General features: G+C 39.6%; 1 protein-coding gene across 1 annotated transcript in view; it reads left to right on the forward strand.

The window, feature by feature from the left end:
• CNTNAP2 (contactin associated protein 2) overlaps positions 1 to 17,563 on the forward strand; it is a 1,639,050-nt gene that overhangs the window by 1,209,939 nt on the left and 411,548 nt on the right. The window contains exon 15 of the mRNA XM_070787139.1: positions 14,268 to 14,395. Within this exon, the coding sequence (XP_070643240.1) occupies positions 14,268 to 14,395 (128 nt within the window). The remainder of the gene's footprint in view (positions 1 to 14,267; positions 14,396 to 17,563) is intronic.

A 17,563-nucleotide genomic window follows, 5' to 3' on the forward strand; every position in this document is an offset into this window, starting at 1 on the left:
CAGTGACATTACTCTGCTGACAAAGGTCCATATAGTCAAAGCTATGGCTTTTCCAGTAGTCATGGACGAATGTGAGAGTTGGACCATAAAGAAGGCTGAGCACTGAAGAAATGATGTTTTTGAACTGTGGTGTTGGAGAAGTCTCTTGAGAGTGTCTTGGACTGCAAGGAGAGCAAACCAGTCAGCCCTAAAGGAAATCAACCTTGAATTTTCATTGGGAGGACTGATGCTGAAGCTGATGCTCCAATACTTTGGCCACCTGATGCAAAGAACTGACTCATTGGAAAAGACTCTGATTCTGGGAAAGAAGGCAGGAGGAGAAGGGGATGACAGATGATGAGATAGTTGGACGGCATCACTGACTCAATAGACATAAGTTTGAGCAAGCTCCAGGAGATGGTGAAGGACAGGGAAGCCTGGTGTGCTGCAGTCCATGGGGTTGCAAAGAATTGGACATGACTGAGCAACTGAGGAACAACAAAAGGTTAGTCATCAAAATCATGCGCACATCAAGGAAATGAGACAGCTAATCCCGCCCAGATTTGTTTGCATCATTTTTCTTTCCCATTTTCAAATTAGTTGCAAACTGGATACTCTGCCTATTAGAAGAATGTGACAATTTCCCTTCCTGGTTTCTCATTAGAGCAAAATAAATCTACACAAACAAGACACTCATATGCTTTATTCTCTCCATAAAACTGCCACTAAATTGAGTTTTGCCTTGTTCACGACTTGCATGGCCCTACAAGTTTAGGCCACTCACTCTTTCCTTTGACAGTATTTGTTATCCCTCAGTTAGCAGTGATGGATTTTTATTGCCTTTCTTCTGAGGGGACAATTTATATGCCTTTTAATTTGTACAAGTTGGACTGCATCATAAATGATCCAACCTCTAAATTCCGAAGTTAGGTTGCCAAAGAGATGGCCTTGTTTATTAAAATCTAATTACCTGAACTTTTAGAATGTCCCTGAGTAGGTTACTGAATTTCTGTCTTTGTCCAAATATAATAAACTTCAAAGCTCCAAATGGCTAGAGTTAACCAGAAAACACCTACCTCACTGTGAAATTATCTAGTTAGTTCTTCTTTCAGTCCTTTCCTCCAAGATGCAGGCCCAAGGATCTTTTCCAAAAATATGTTGGCTATCATATTTCAGAAAGGTCAGGGATTCCTCACTTGATTAGTTTTTATTTGAAGAAAGCAATCAGGTGCTATTTGTTCCCTGGATGAGAAGCAAGAGGAATCTGCTCTTGTTATTAGTGTTACCCAGCAATGGTCAGAATGTCCTAACTATGTGCCACTTCAGGTCATTCGCTGACAGTTTTATGCCATCTATACACTGCTTGTATACATAGGCCAGTCATGAGTTTTGCTTCCAAAAGCTTGTAAAATAATGTTGGCAAATTGATTACAGACATATGTTATAAAACCTAATTAATCCAGCACCCAGTGTATAAACAAAATCTCCTAATGTTGCAAACTCCCCAGCTTCTATCCTGTTGCTTCTTCTATTTCTCATTGCAACTTCAGAACAGGGGTTTAAGACTGGTCTCTGCCCTTTCATTTCCCATTTGATTATCAGCCACTGAAAATTTTCTTCATTGCTCTAAATAAAATCTTTGAGATATGTCTACCAATGATCACCAAATTGATATACCTAATTTCTCCAAAATTACTGCAGATGATGACTGCAGCCATGAAATTAAAGGACACTTACTTCTTGGAAGAAAAGCTATGACAAATCTAGACAGTGTATTAAAAAGCAGAGACATTACTTTGCTGACAAAGGTCCATATAGTCAAAGCTATGGTTTTTTCCAGTAGTCATGTATGGATGTGAGAATTGGACCATAAAGAAGGCTGAACACCAAAGTATAGATGCTTTTGAACTGTGGTGTTGGAGAAGACTTTTGAGAGTCCCCTGGACTGCAAGGAGATCAAACCAGTCAATTCTAAAGGAAATCAACCCTGAATATTTATTGGAAGGACTGATGCTGAAGTTGAAGCTCCAATACTTTGGTCACCTGATATGAAGAGCTGACTCATTAGTAAAGACCCTGATGCTGGGAAAGATAGAAGGCAAGAGGAGAAGGGGATGACAAAGGAAGAGATGGTTAGATGGCATCACGGACCTAATGGACATGAGTTTGAGCAAGCTCCAGGAGATGGTGAAAGACAGCGAAGCCTGGTGTGCTGCAGTCCATGGGGTCACTAAGAGTTGGATGTGACAGCAACTGAACAACAGGAATAATTTTTTATATACTAGATATCTTTGCAACATTTAATATAATTGAATTTTTCTCCTTGAAGATCTCTTCAGGCTTACATTACTCATCATTATTTTGTCTTTCTCTCTCCCAAATTTCAGATCATTTAGTTTTCATTTCCTTGGGTTATCCTTCTCACTGACAGCTGTCTTAAGCCTCTTTCCATGGGTCCCTTCTGCTTCTCATTAGTCCAGGTACCGAGAGATGTTTTGGAACTTTGTTTTTATTTGGACCATCTCATCCTAACAAGTAAGTGCTTTTACTTACTATAGCTGAGGCCTTTTTCACATGTTTACACTTCACACCATCTTCAAGATATTGATAACATAAAAACAAATATTGATCACCTTAAGGGCCCTACAGATTTCAGAAATGAATAAAGGAAACCACTTCTACCTTCAAACAAGTCTTTTTTGTGCACTAGGGGAGCAAAATGCCCTGCTGAGATGAAGTGGGATGACAAAATATGTCAAAGATGATGTGATGTCTGTGGAGAAAAGAAATACGAGAGTCATTTTTATGGATTTGTGTTACATGAAGGGGGCTGAAGAAATGGTGATGGAAAGAAAAAGCAGTCATCCTTAGCTAAAAGAAGAACGCTTCCTTCTATCACTGAAAAAAAAAAAAAAAAAAGCTACCTTTTAGAGTGATCAGATCCACAAAACAAAAATTCAGAGTGTATTAAACTTTCTTCTGAGGCCAAATTCATCAGAACCAATACTCTTGCAAGTAATCTGCTTAGGAAAAAACTTAGGGGGTGGAGAGTTTGATTGTTGTCTTTCATGATTGTGAATATCTGTGGGAACAGTGAAGGAATACTTTACACAGAGAATAAATCATATGGAAATACGATGTTATAGAAATTGACTAGGTTTAGGATTTTTTTCATGTTCAGGGAAGCAGTCATAAATTAGGTTACTTCTGTTGTCTTGGAGTTTCAGTACTGGCTCCAAGGCTGTGAACTTGACTGAGTGATCAAGTACCCCCACATTCTAAAGCAAAGTAGAGCTCTGAGTCAATTATCTACCTCAAGTGACATACAAGAAGCCTAAAAATTCCTGGAGAAGAGACCAATGGGAAAGATTTGTTTGCAGAGTTGTTAGCATATTCTATCTACCTCCAACCACCCCACCATTATGGGAGAGGAAAAGGGCAGCTTCACAGAATGAATCAGAGAGCTCAATCCATGACTGCTGGAGCTAGAGAGTACAGGACTGACTCACAGCAGCCTGAAGTCTCCCTGACTCACTTCAAGGTGAAACGACGTCAGCCTGTAGTCCACACCCCCTTTCAGAGTTCAGTGAGACAAGAATGCAGGTCCTAAATGTGGAACCTGTAGGAGGAAGCCAGCCACAAGCTACCTTGAGAGGAAAGGCCATTGAGCCACGAAGAAGACTGAAGAGGAGCCATGCCAAAGCAGAGGGGAGTCAGAAGTGATTGGATTTGTCTGCATTTGTCTGTCGGTTAGAAGCAAATCTCTAGGAACCCTGAAAGAGCCCAGAATGTTCACCCTTAATTTTTTTTTAATTTTTTAAAAATTTATTTATTTATGTTAATTGGAGGCTAATTATTTTACAATATTGTAGTGGTTTTTGCCATACATTCACATGATTCAGCCATGGGTGTACATGTGTCCCCCATCCGAACCCCCCTCCCACCTCCCTCCACATCCCATCCCTCAGGGTCATCCCAGTGTACCAGCCCTGAGCACCCTATCCCATGCATAGAGCCTGGACTGGAGATCTATTTCACATGTTGCTACTGCTGCTGCTGCTAAGTCGTTTCAGTCATGTCCGACTCTGTGCAACCCCATAGATGGCAGCCCACTAGGCTCCTCTGTCCCTGGGATTCTCCAGGCAAGAATATTGGAATGGGTTGCCATTTCCTTCTCCCTTAATTTTTAAAGATATACAGAGCCAGTAATAGTGAAGATTTTCCCATTGAGTACTTCTGAGATGCCAAGGGTTGGCCATTAATTGCTGGAAATGAAAATACATGGACATATCAAGGATGCCACACATCAAGTACCCCATCCTTACCAGTCATACAATATATGAGGCACAGTTTACAGAAACACAAGGAGGGCTTCCCTTGTGACTCAGTGGTAAAGAATCTACTGCCAACGCTGGGGACATGGGTTCGATCCCTGATCCAGGAAGATGCCATATGTCTCAGAGCAACTAAGCCTGTGTGCCACAACTTCTGAGCCCACATGTTGCAACTGCTGAACCCCCTGAGCCTGGAGCCTGTGCTCCACAAGGGGAGCCACAGCAGTGACAAACCCAGGCACCACGGCTAGAGAGACGTCCCCACCCACTGCAACCAGAGGAAAGATCGCACAGCAGCAAAGACCCAGCACTGCCACAAACAAATATACCATAAATAAATAACAGCTGAAAGATAAAAATACAACCAAAAGTGGTCATTTACCACACTTCTTAAAAATAGACACACATACACTCGAGGAGCCCTTGCTTAGGGAAAAGAAGAGTGTAAAAAAGACAAAGTAAACTGTAATAGTTTACAATCGAGTCTTCAAATCAGTGAAACAATTTTCCTCTGATAAACTAATAGATTTTCATATAATTCATAAGAACAAAATGGAAATTATTGTAGTAGAATTTGAGAAATGGAAACATGCGTTTTCTTAAATTCTACAGTGGTGAAGATTGGTCTTCTTTTCCTAGTTCAACCACTCATTAGTTGAATACTTTAGACCAGGCATAGGTTTATTCCAAATCTGTTACCTCATCTGAAACATCAGGGTGATAATTAGTCTCCCAAACTATATGTTGGACACTGTACTAATAGTTTCTGGGGAAACTAAAACCACAAAGCCCTCTCCTCAAAGAGCTACCAGTAACCCCACGCCATTGAAAAACAGGCCACGCATTTATGTTTTAAGCCACATTAATTCAGATGATTACTATTTGTTTTCTATAATAACAAAATTAACAAACACAAGTAGAATAAGAACTACAGGGAAGGCAAAACTATATTTTCCTCCACCCATCTTCAGCTCTTCAAAACTAGCAAGAGAAGGGCAGACAGAACATGTTTATTAACATGTACATCATTCATGTACCTATGCAAGCACCCAGTGATGAAGACCCCAAGCAGTGGTTAGAACCTGGGCTCATACACCATCTTAAGCCAAAAGACAAGGGGTTCCGGGCTTCTGGGTGGGGGAGGCAAGTTATGAGAAAGTGACCAGGGAAAGCATGGTAAACGAGAGTTGTTTAGTGAGATTTGTTACGCAGGTTTAAGTCAGTATCTTCTTCACTGAAAAAAGCCATTAAGAGCCCTTTTATTCCAGGTGCAGGAGAGAGGCTTCTCTACAAATGAAATTTTCCTTTACAAAAAGAAAACTTGTGCCCTGTGTTTGGAGTTTTTCTTGAGTCTACTGATCTCAGTGGCCTTTAGCTCAAAATACTCTACATGCCAAAGAGGCATATTTTAGAGCTGCTTATTCTGATACTCTTCAAAACCAAAATATATATAACTTACCTATGTAAAGAAACAATGGCCCAGATAAATGTAGTAACTTACTTTTACATAGACTCACCATCAGACTCCTATCTTTAAGATTTAATTATTTCTGCTGTATTAATTATATATGAAACGTCTAATTGAATACTACTTTCTAAAGAAAAAATAAAACTTCAATTACAGAAAAGAAATAATGAAAGTGTTACAAGAGCTTTCAAGGAACTCCAATTATAAGAAAGATCTCTTTCTCATTTCTTAGCGTTGTTAGTCAGCACATACTGAAGACTATTGTAGGACTGTGCCTAGTTGACTTCTATGTTTATTCATGTATTTGTTAAGTCATGAAACATGCGGAATGAGCCACTTCTAGCTACACTAGAATTTGGTTTATAAAGTTGCAGGAGACAATATATCTGGCCTCAGGGAACTTGCATTCCAGAAGGAAAATCAAAAAAGAACAATTTGCATAGAATCCTGAAATGGTTACAAAGGCTTTTTAAGAGATTCTAAACTAAACAGATAATTGTCATGCATTTACAAAAGGCCTAAGCTATTCCCACTGAAAAGGAGTAATTGAATTTGTAATTACTTTCATTTCATAGGGGACATATTCTGGGATTCTAAAGATCTAATTGTGATGGTCGTTTTAATTGCTTTGTAGAAAATACTACTTTACATCCATCGAGGAAAGCGCAATAGTCAATGGAGACTGAGGACACCATTAGAAGTATTTTTAAAGTTCGACTTTATTGTGTCTTGGGTGGTCCCACACGGCATGGCTTAGTTTCATTGAGTTAGACAAGGCTGTGGTCCGTGTGATCAGATTGGCTAGTTTTCTGTGATTATGGTTTCAGTGTGTCTGCCCTCTGATGCCCTCTTGCAACACCTACCGTCTTACTTGGGTTTCTCTTACCTTGGTGGTGGGATATCTCTTCACGGCTGCTCCAGCAAAGCACAGCTGCTGCTCCTTACCTTGGACCAGACCACCTGACCTGCCTCTGGAGAAACCTATATGCAGGTCAGGAAGCAACAGTTAGAACTGGACATGGAACAACAGACTGGTTCCACATAGGAAAAGGAGTACATCAAAGCTGTATATTGTCACCCTGCTTATTTAACTTCTATGCAGAGTACATCGTGAGAAATGCTGGGCTGGAAGAAGCACAAGCTGGAATCAAGATTGCCTGGAGAAATATCAGTAACCTCAGATATGCAGATGACACCACCCTTATGGCAGAAAGTGAAGAGGAACTAAAAAGCCTCTTGATGAAAGTGAAAGAGGAGAGTGAAAAAGTTGGCTTAAAGCTCAAGATTCAGAAAACGAAGATCATGGTATCTGGGCCCATCACTTCATGGCAAATAGATGGGGAAACAGTGGAAACAGTGTCAGACTTTATTTTTCTGGGCTCCAAAATCACTGCAGATGGTGACTGCAGCCATGAAATTAAAAGACGCTTACTCCTTGGAAGGAAAGTTATGACCAACCTAGATAGCATGTTAAAAAGCAGAGACATTACTTTGCCAACAAAGGTCCGTCTAGTCAAGGCTATGGTTTTTCCTGTGGTCATGTATGGATGTGAGAGTTGGACTGTGAAGAAAGCTGAGCACCGAAGAATTGATGCTTTTGAACTGTGGTGTTGGAGAAGACTCTTGAAAGTCCCTTGGACTACAAGAAGATCCAACCAGTCCATTCTGAAGGAGATCAGCCCTGGGATTTCTTTGGAAGGAATGATGCTAAAGCTGAAACTCCAGTACTTTGGCCACCTCATGCGAAGAGTTGACTCATTTGAAAAGACCCTGATGCTGGGAGGGATCAGGGGCAGGAGGATAAGGGGATGACAGAGGATGAGATGGCTGGATGGCATCACCGACTTCGATGAACATAAGTCTGAGTGAACTCCGGGAGTTGGTGATGGACAGGGAGGCCTGGTGTGCTGCGATTCATGGGGTGGCAAAGAGTTGGACACGACTGAGTGACTGAACTGAACTGAACTAATAATATAAAGTATCTTCTCATGTGCTTATTCCCCATTTCTATGTCTCTTTTTGTGACATCCTCTGTAGCTAAATCTTTGGCTTCCTGGATTCTTCCAGAAATTTCTACCTTAGGTGATTCTGTGATGGGAATACGTGAAAGTTCACTGACTGTAATTCTATGTGTTTGTTTTAAGTAACCAAGTACTTCTAAAACTTCATAAAGCAGGAGAAATTCTTCTCTGCTAGAATTATGGAACACACTCATAGTGTAGTAACTTTTATAACACCTAGTAGAAAAGCAAGCTTATAATTGCAGAAGCTTAGACTGTTTATTTTCCTTCGGGGTTTTTTGTTTTTGTGTTTTTACTGAGCTGAGGGCAAGACCAATCTGCCTAGGGGCTTGTTTGCTTTCTCAGCAGGAAAAGAAAAGAAGGCAAGGAAAGAGCAGCAGAGTAAGACAGAATTCCTCACAAAAATGAAGTAAAAGAACCATCATGCCAAGTTAGAGAAGAAAATTCTGTAGAATCAAGTTTTCTTTTAATAACAACACTAATAAAAAAACTACAGAAGAGTCTGAGTTCAGGGCCTATTGGAAATGCATGATAGAATTTTTTTAGTGCAACAGATGTAATTAGATTATGCTAACATGATAAATAGTTACTGAATATCTCTCTAAATTAGATTGACCTCGATCGTTAAAGATCATAACTTTCAATGAAGTCTTGTTTTGCTTGCTAAATAATTTTCACGCTGGTGCTAAGATAGAAGTCTTATAGGTGTTTGGAAGGGAGCCTCTTGAGGTCTCAGTTTATTTTCTATCCACTCACACGTCAGTTTCTGAAAGTGGGTTATGCTGCAGGATCACATCAGACGCTTGGTGCTAGTCAAGCCATTTTATTGCCACCTGTGAATTTGTTTCTACAACCAATTTGTTTCCAGTGGAGTCGACTGTTTTGTGAGTTTGAAACACAGCTGTTTGTGACTTTAAAATCTCTGGAGCCCTATTTATATCCCTTATCAAAAATGATTGAGAAGGTAACTTTATATATATATATATATATTTTTTTTTTTTTTCTTCTCAGTTGATTATTCTGTCCTATTTTCTTGGTTTAAGGAGTATCTGAGGGTTATCGCTACAGTAGTCCCTCATCCAAGGTTTTGCTTTATGAGGTTTCAGTTAACCTCAGACAATATGATCTGAAAGTATTAAGTGAAGATTTCAGAAATCAACAATTCAGTTGTTTTAAATTGCACTGTTTTGAGCAGTGTGATGAAATCTGATGACATCCTTCTGCATCCACTTAGAAAGGGAATCAACCCTTTGTCCAGCATGTTCCACTAAGACAGTCACTTATTCGCCTTCTGGGTTATCAGATAGACTGTCATGGTATTGCACTTCTTTTCTTCATTTTACTTAATAATGACCCCAAAGCGCAAGAGTAGCAATGCCGGCAATTCAGATATGCCAAAGAGAAGCCATTAAGTACTGTCGTTAAGTGAAAAGGCAGTGATTTAATAAGGAAAGAAAACCATATCATGAGGTTGCTGAGGTTTATGGTAAGAATGGATCTTCTATCCATGAGATTGTGAAGAAGGAAGAAGAAATGCGTGGTAGTTTTGCTATCACACCTCAAACTGCAAAAGTTATACCACAGTGCTTAGTTAGGATGGAAAAGTTATTAAGATATTGTATGTGTGTGTGAGAGGTCACATTCACATCTTTATAATGCCATCTTGTTATAACTGTCTTATTTTATCATTAGTTGTTAATCCCGTATTGTGCCTCATTCATAAATTAATCTTTATCACAGATATATAGAGTAGGTTAGGTAAAAGCTTTCAAATTGTGATGCTGGAGAAGACTCTTAAAAACTATGCTTTTTCCAGTAGTCACGTATAGATATGAGAGGTGGACTATAAAGAAAGCTGACCACCAAAGAATTGATGCTTTTGAACTGCAGTGATGGAGAAGACTCTTAAGAGTCCCTTGGACTGCAAGGAGATCAGACCAATCAATCCTAAAGGAAATCAGTCCTGAATATTCATTTGAAGGACTGATGCTGAAGCTGAAACTCCAATCCTTTGCCACCTGATGCAAAGAACTGACTCATTAGAAAAGCCCCTGATGCTGGGAAAGATTGAGGGCAGGAGGAGAAGGGGATGACAGAAGGGGACGACAGAGGATGAGATGGTTGGATGGCATCGCTGACTATGGACGTGAGTTTGAGCAAGCTCTGGGAGCTGGTGATGGACAGGGAGGCCTGGTGTGCTGCAGTCCATGGGGCTGCAAAGAGTCGGACATGACTGAGTGACTGAACAGAACTGAGAAGACTCTTGAGAGTTCCTTGGACTGCAAGGAGATCAAACCAGTCAATCTTAAAGGAAATTAACCCTGAATATTCACTGGAAGGACTGATGCTGAAGTTGAAGCTCCAATACTTTGGCCTTGTGATGCAAAGAGATGACTCATTTTAAAATACCTTGATGCTGGGAAAGATTGAAGGCAAAAGGAGAAGAGGGTAGTAGAGGATGGGGTGGTTGGATGGCATCACCGACTCAATGGACATGAATTTGAGCAAACTCCGGGAGATAGTAGGACAGGGAAGCCTGGCATGCTGCAGTCCATGGAGTTTCAAAAAGTCAGATATAACTTAGCAACTGAACAACACAGGAAAAAGCATAGTACATATAGGGTTCAGTACTATCCATGGTTCCAGCCATCCACTGCGGGTCTTGGAACATATCCCTGAGGCTAAGGGGGATTTGTGTATTAGCTGAATTGTAACCTTTTGTAAACTTCTATGTACCACTAAAGATGGTGATTAGTTTGGGGCCTGGGGTAGTTCTAGATCACTTTTACTAAGTATGTTGATGGTGCCGGGGATGTTTGTGAATATAACATTACAGATACCTTTGAATTTACTAATTATAAATAATTTTCTCATTTCAAGATAGCTAAGTATATCTTTAAAAGTACATTTTCACTTCACCCGTAAATGAAAATAAAAAGGGTTTTGAATTAACATAGTTGCTTTTTGGTTCTGTTTTGCTTTTCCTCTCCATCCCCCGCCCCTTGGAAAATCCTTGATTAGGATCCAGATAATCTAGAACTGAATCCAGATTCTATGATCATTGAGCTGGTGACCTTGGTCAAGATAAATTATCTGATTCTCTTCAGTTAAATGGGGATAATGATGCCTCTGTGGAAGAATTGATTTCAGATTAAATGTTGTCTACAAGAAACAGTATAGTGTACACAGGTGCTCAGTGGTAGATACCCTATTGTTATTGTTTCCTATGAATTAGAGCAGTGTTCCTATTTTTGATCCTTTTCCTATTTTTTGAAAATTTTGAATACATGTTTATAAATAAGTATAAAAATAAGACATAGGTTTGGTGAATTAACATTTTATGTTCAATATAAAACAAAATTTTTAAAAATGATATAAAGTTGACATTAATATTTTTTCTAAAATAGTAATAGAAATTAATAGTGTTTTCCTTTAATAGATTTTATAACTGTGATGTGATTAAATACATACTATTTTATATAATCTTGAGTTACTAATTTGAAGATCTGCCTCTCTTTTTTTTTTTTTTAATTTTGACACTTGACTTTATTGGCTTTCACAGTTGAAAAATATTACTTCAAGGTGCATATAACAAACTAGATAAAAGTATATTTCCAAATGAATCATGATGTTGATTTTTCAGCTTTATTGACCAGGAATGCAAAGGTTTTGATAAAATGTAGTAAATTTCTATCATCTCTGAGTCAGTTTTATTTGCAAAGTAATTGGTTAATGACCCATTTCAGTATTATAAAATAAGTCCAAAATCCATTGGAACTCCACATTTACCAATTTATTACATATATTTTAAAACTATGTGTCCAAGTTGTAGAAGTATATAGATATGTAAATTCTTATGAAATTATGCACATATCAATTTTGGCAATAATATTACATAATGATTGGAATATTTCCAAACATTTGTTTTCAAACTACTCTTTTATTAGCACAAGATTTGTTATAAAATAGTCACTTTCTCATTCATCATAAATGAACTGACAATGCGAAGTATCAGGTAAAGATGTTGAGCATCCTGACATGTGACGCTCACGTAGTGCAACCTCAATCAAAACATTGATTATTAATAAGTTCTAAGTTATTTCTCACTACCAGAGTGAATAATGTCAGCTTAAATTTTTTCCCCCACCTCAAAGAGTCTCATGCCCCTTCCCTAACGTACACTCAACTGTGGGATAAGTTGCACATTAGGCCCCCCTGATTATCAGTGGGATATTTGATCAATCAGTTCCCAAAGGAAAAATGGATACTGATGATTTGGAGTAAGAGCTGACAACATTTTCTTAAAGGGCCAGACAAATATTTTAGGCATTGAGGGCCACATGGTCTCTATCACAGCTACTCAACTCTGTCGATGTAACCTGGAGACACCATAGACGATTTGTAAAAAGGAAAGAAAACTTAAAAAGAAAAAATTTTTAATTTTTTAAAAAATTAAAAGTTTTGTTTCAGTAAAATTTTACATATGGACACTGACTTTGATTTTTATGTAATTTTCATATGGCATAAAATATTGCTCTGCTTTGGATTTCTTTTCAACTGTTTAAAACAAATTTTAAATAGCTTATGGTCAATCCCAGAAAAAGGAACAAGATTAATTTTTCTCAGATCTTAGCTTGCAGATCCCTTACTTAGATGATAATGAACTTGTAGAGAATCTCAGCCTGACATTCCACAGGAATGTACATAGTTCCAGTAGACTGTCAAATGATAAGGGTGTTTGCATTTATTGTCCCTTAAGAAACCCTAAATATGAAAATTTAATAGCAAAGACTTTCTTCCCTCTCTGACATAATATTAACTGATAGAACTTCTAATATAAGGAGTGAAAGTGTTAGTCACTCAGTCATGTCCAACTCTTTTGTGACTCCGTGGACTGTAGCCCACCAGGCTCCTCTGTCCATGGAATTCTCCAGGCAAGAATGCTGGAGTGGGTAGCCACTCCCTTCTCCAGGGGATCTTCCTGATCCAGGGACTGAACCCAGGTCTTCTGCATTGCAGGCAGATTCTTTACTGTCTGAGTCACCAGGAGGTGGGCTTACAAATTATTTGAGGCTGGATCATCAGTAGCTGCAATGTCAGTAAGAGCCACAGTGCTTTTCTGCATGATCTTGTTCTCATTTGATTAAAAAAAAAAAAAAAAAGTTAACTTTATTTTGGAAATACTGACATAACCAAAGCAGTGGAAAATAAACTTGTTTGGGGTCCACTGGCTAAATTCTGACTCCTTCCTGGGTTTCTGTGGGTCCTGACACATGAAGGAGCATGGGTTTGGTGACATTCTAGAGAGTCAGAGGAGCCAGCAACTGCTCCTAACAGCACAGCATTTTGGAGGCAGGTTTCCAAGTTTGGTTCTCCTCAATTGCCAGCAAGAGATGCAACTGGTAGATCTTTCACCTGACTACTGAACTCTCTCTCTCATTCTTCCATCATCCAAAATCAGTTGTCTCTCCTGTGATCAGTTGTACATACAGTTTCAAAATTCTCATTTACATTTAGGCTGAACAGTGCACAAAATCATGCAAAAAGATAAATCTGTGGAATGACTTGATCCTGTTGCGCGCCTCCCAGCCATCCAGCCCCAAGTCAGGGGATCTCTCAGCCACAGCAGTACAAAAAGAGGATGAGGGCCAGGCATTTCCTATCAAGGTAAAATCTGTCCTACCGCATAACTCACTTGGGCTCCATCCCCAAGGACATCTCCTGTATTTCTATGCTGCATCCTAGAGTCAGTGCTTTACAACTGGCCTTGCCCTCTCCCTCCATTTAGGGTGGGTACAGGGTTGAGTTAGGAGACCTGAAACAAGATAACAATATAAGCATAAACAGGAGGAGAAATCCAAGAAAAAAGCCAAGTTGGGCTTGCCTCTAAACTCCACTCCTCATTACAGATGGAAATAGACACTTAGTGAGCACCTGCTCTGTGTTGGAAACTTAAAAGTCTTTTTCGTTGTTAATAAACAAGAAGAGATGAAGGAACAAAAAGTGTCTCTTATTTAGCTGATGCACAGCAGGAAAGAAAGCAATTAAGGAGACAAGGGTATTTTTTTTAATAGGGCTTTGTTTCTCATTTTATGCAAGAGATCTCGTTGACTTTGTTGAACTTTTGATTCCATGACAGCAGCAAACTCTGCACACACGCTCAGGTGTTGTGAGTGCTTCAAGCAATGTGATAGTCTACACTCAGCCTGAAACAGTATGGTGTGTCCTGGTTGTGACTCCGGAAAGCAGGGCATCGGTTCTGTTTTCCAGAAAGCAAAGAGGCCACAGTTGCTTCTGAGCCGTGAGTTGCAAAACCACCAAGTGGAAGAGAGGAACAACTCGTTAACTGTGGTTCTCTGAGCAGTTATTGGAACGTGGTCATTTGTCGAACAACTTAAACAATAATCAGAAAAGATGTGCTTCTAACGTAGCCTCCTCATGTGTTTGTCTTTCCTTGTGATTCAGGAGAAAGGATGCTGGTTTCTTATCCTACAAAGATCACCTGCCAGTCAGCCAGGTGGTGGTTGGAGATACCGACCGGCAAGGCTCAGAAGCCAAGCTGAGTGTGGGTCCCCTGCGCTGCCAAGGAGACAGTAAGTGTGCCTGCGGTGGCGGCTTGCACCTTCTTATCAATTTTAAATAGTGTTTCCCAGCAAATCAGAGGTTGGCAGAAAAACAGATTGCTCTTTGGTATAAACAGAGCCAAATAGAGGGCTAAGTAGACCTTAATACATAGAGGAGGGTGACAGCTATAAAGTCTCCAGTATAGGAGCCTAGATCTGGGCATACAGTGTGGACATTCATCTTTCTTGTATATTTGTAGGTAACGACTGTGCTACCTAAGTTTATGGTGATATAAGTAGCAATGCTAACAGCATAAGCAGCACTCAACAGCTGTGATTCCACTGAGTGCTGCTGTTAATGCCATTAGCATGACTATTTATATCACCATAAACTCAGTTTATGGTGATATAAATAGTCACATTATGGCTTAATGTATCATTGTAAACTCGGATTATGGTCATATAAAGTTTGACATTATTGCTATCAAGTTTCATCATCATCAGAGCTTGATGGTCCCTTGTAAGCCAAAGAGTGTTTCTGTAACTACATCTTGCTTTCGAGTTTCGGCACCACAGAAAGGAATTTGGGGCTGCAGGAAGTCAGGGAGTGAGAGCAATGATCCCACCTAATTAAGGGTACCATAAGGATTTTATGCTGCCTGATACCCTCCAGTGTGCTTTATTGTAGTCAGAGGGAGATGGTGACAGGTTGCTATGGGGATTCTGCGATGAGCATCCTGGGTCTCATTTCCCCTCTTCTTGTCGGCACACGGGATTTGGGCAACTCTTCCGGGAGTTCTGTGCTTTTGTGATTGTGCGCAGGGCATCAGGAGACCTGGATTCTGTTCCCTGGGTAACTCACTTGCCTGGAGACCTCAGGCAGATCCCTCTGTTTTTCTCAGCTGTGGTGCTGAGAATTCCACCCGCATCCCAACTTCTCCTGAGGAGGCCATAAAAATTTTAGTGCCCGGATCTGGAGTCCTCCTAGCAAAGCATTTTGTGAGATGGACTGTTATTACCGCTTCCATAAATCAAGGGAGAATTAGAACTACTCAATATAATAAATTATTGCATCCACTCAAGGAGGTGTCCTAAGGAATGTAACGATGCATGCTCAGCTGCTTACTGCTTAGTACATCGAGGCTGTCAGCAATTAAACCACACGATGTTCCAGATACAAAGGAGAGATGGAGCCTGTTCTGATTTTTCTCTTCTTGCATGCAGAAAATGAATATGCTATCCTTAAAATTAAATTGGTCAAAAGAACTTTATCATGCATTTACTAGACAATAATACTTCTTTTGTCTAGTCAAGTTTAACAGAACTGTATGATAAGAAATTAGTTTCAACTGCTTAAAAAAAAGATATTGACATAAAATAATAATATCAGATCAGATCAGGTCAGTTCAGATCAGTCGCTCAGTCGTGTCCGACTCTTTGTTACCCCATGAATCGCAGCACACCAGGCCTCCCTGTCCATCACCAACTTCCAGAGTTCACTCAGGCTCACGTCCATCGAGTCAGTGATGCCATCCAGCCATCTCATCCTCTGTCATCCCCTTCTCCTCCTGCCCCCAATCCCTCCCAGCATCAGAGTCTTTTCCAATGCGAGGAGTCAACTCTTCACATGAGGTGGCCAAAGTACTGGAATTTCAGCTTTAGCATCATTCCTTCCAAAGAAATCTCAGGGCTGATCTCCTTCATAGATGCATTTTAAACATATTTTGAGAGATGGATTGTAGTGTCATGCTCAAAATAAGCAGGTTCTCATGTGCTGGCCAGTGAAAGTCAGTTTCTAAATTTTGTCATAATTACTCATTAATATATAAAGATATTCTCACTTATCAATTCTAATCATGAAGTTAGCCTTGAATTAGATAAGGGGTTCCCCTTAAGTAATGGATTAGCTCAATATAGTTATGAAATCCAGCTTCTGCAGATTTTTGTTACCATTCTTAAAGACAAGATCCCAGCTACATTAGATAGTATATGTGGGAGTATATTAACAGTTTATAGCTAATATTAGCATGTTTTCTCATACTAAATCAGTCCTCAGGAAGAATTTATTTAAGTGTCTGCTATTTATCTAGCACTTTACTAGGTGATCTGTGAATTTAAAAAAAAAAAAGTCATGTTTTGTGAAAAGCACATACAAAAGTATTGGAAAACACAAAATGTTTGATAATTTAATGGATTTGTGATATAAAAGTATTGCAGCTGATGTTGAAGAAAGAAGTGATACATGTTTCAGGAAGACTTTATATTTAGACAGGGAAATAGCAGAAGTCTGGTGGTCAGTGTTCATTTGCATTTTTCTCCCAAGGCTGTTGCTCTTAGAAACATTCTTAGGACGGTTGATAGACAAGGAGCTGTCCTGTTCACTGACACCGTATGGCCTCCAGCTTCTTGTAGGACTGCAGCTTCATCAGTACTTCTTAATTCATATTTTACCTGATATTTCATGCAAACAGAAGCACAGTGAATCTTTAATTGCAATTATGTGGAATATTTTTGTGTCCGAGAGAGAGAAATCTTCGGTTTTTGCAGGCAACGGGCCATATTCCATACTTCGTACCTGAATTGCCAGGTAGCAGTTAGCAGTTTTGATGTCCACCTTCCTTTTCAGAATGTTCTAACGTGGACACAGTAATGATAAAGTGCCCACATCATAGCATTTCCCAGATTTCACACATGTGTGGTTTCCTTGGATACAGCCCCCCTGTGAGCTGGGTAAGGTAAATATTAGCCTTTCTGTTTTACAAATGAACAAAATATTTCTTTGAAAATGTCATTTAAGCAACAAACTTCTGTGCCCCCTCACAGCCTCTGTGAGGCTCCCAGAGGAAAGACAGAGCAGAGAATATACACAGCTTCCTCTGCACAAGGTCAGGCTGGTTTCCTTGTCTCCATTCACATCTCTAAGTTTACGGCAGAAATTAAATTGTTTAAAATATATGTCATCTGGGTCTCTCCCCACCCGCATCCAGTTACCAATACTGCATGAATGTTGGAATTAAATTCTAATTTGTATAACTTGAAAAGTGACATCGTACATATATCCTCTTGTTTGTAGAGATTAACTCCGTGTCATTTACTGAAGTCTGTGCCAAGCTACAGTTTAAAAAACCAAATCTGCTGCTGAGCAATGTCTGTCTCTATTTGAGGACCTGAATGATGACAGCCCTCAGAAGCTGTCTC

This window comes from Bos indicus, chromosome 4 (assembly GCF_029378745.1).
Source record: "Bos indicus isolate NIAB-ARS_2022 breed Sahiwal x Tharparkar chromosome 4, NIAB-ARS_B.indTharparkar_mat_pri_1.0, whole genome shotgun sequence".
NCBI classification, from domain to species: Eukaryota; Metazoa; Chordata; class Mammalia; order Artiodactyla; family Bovidae; genus Bos; species Bos indicus.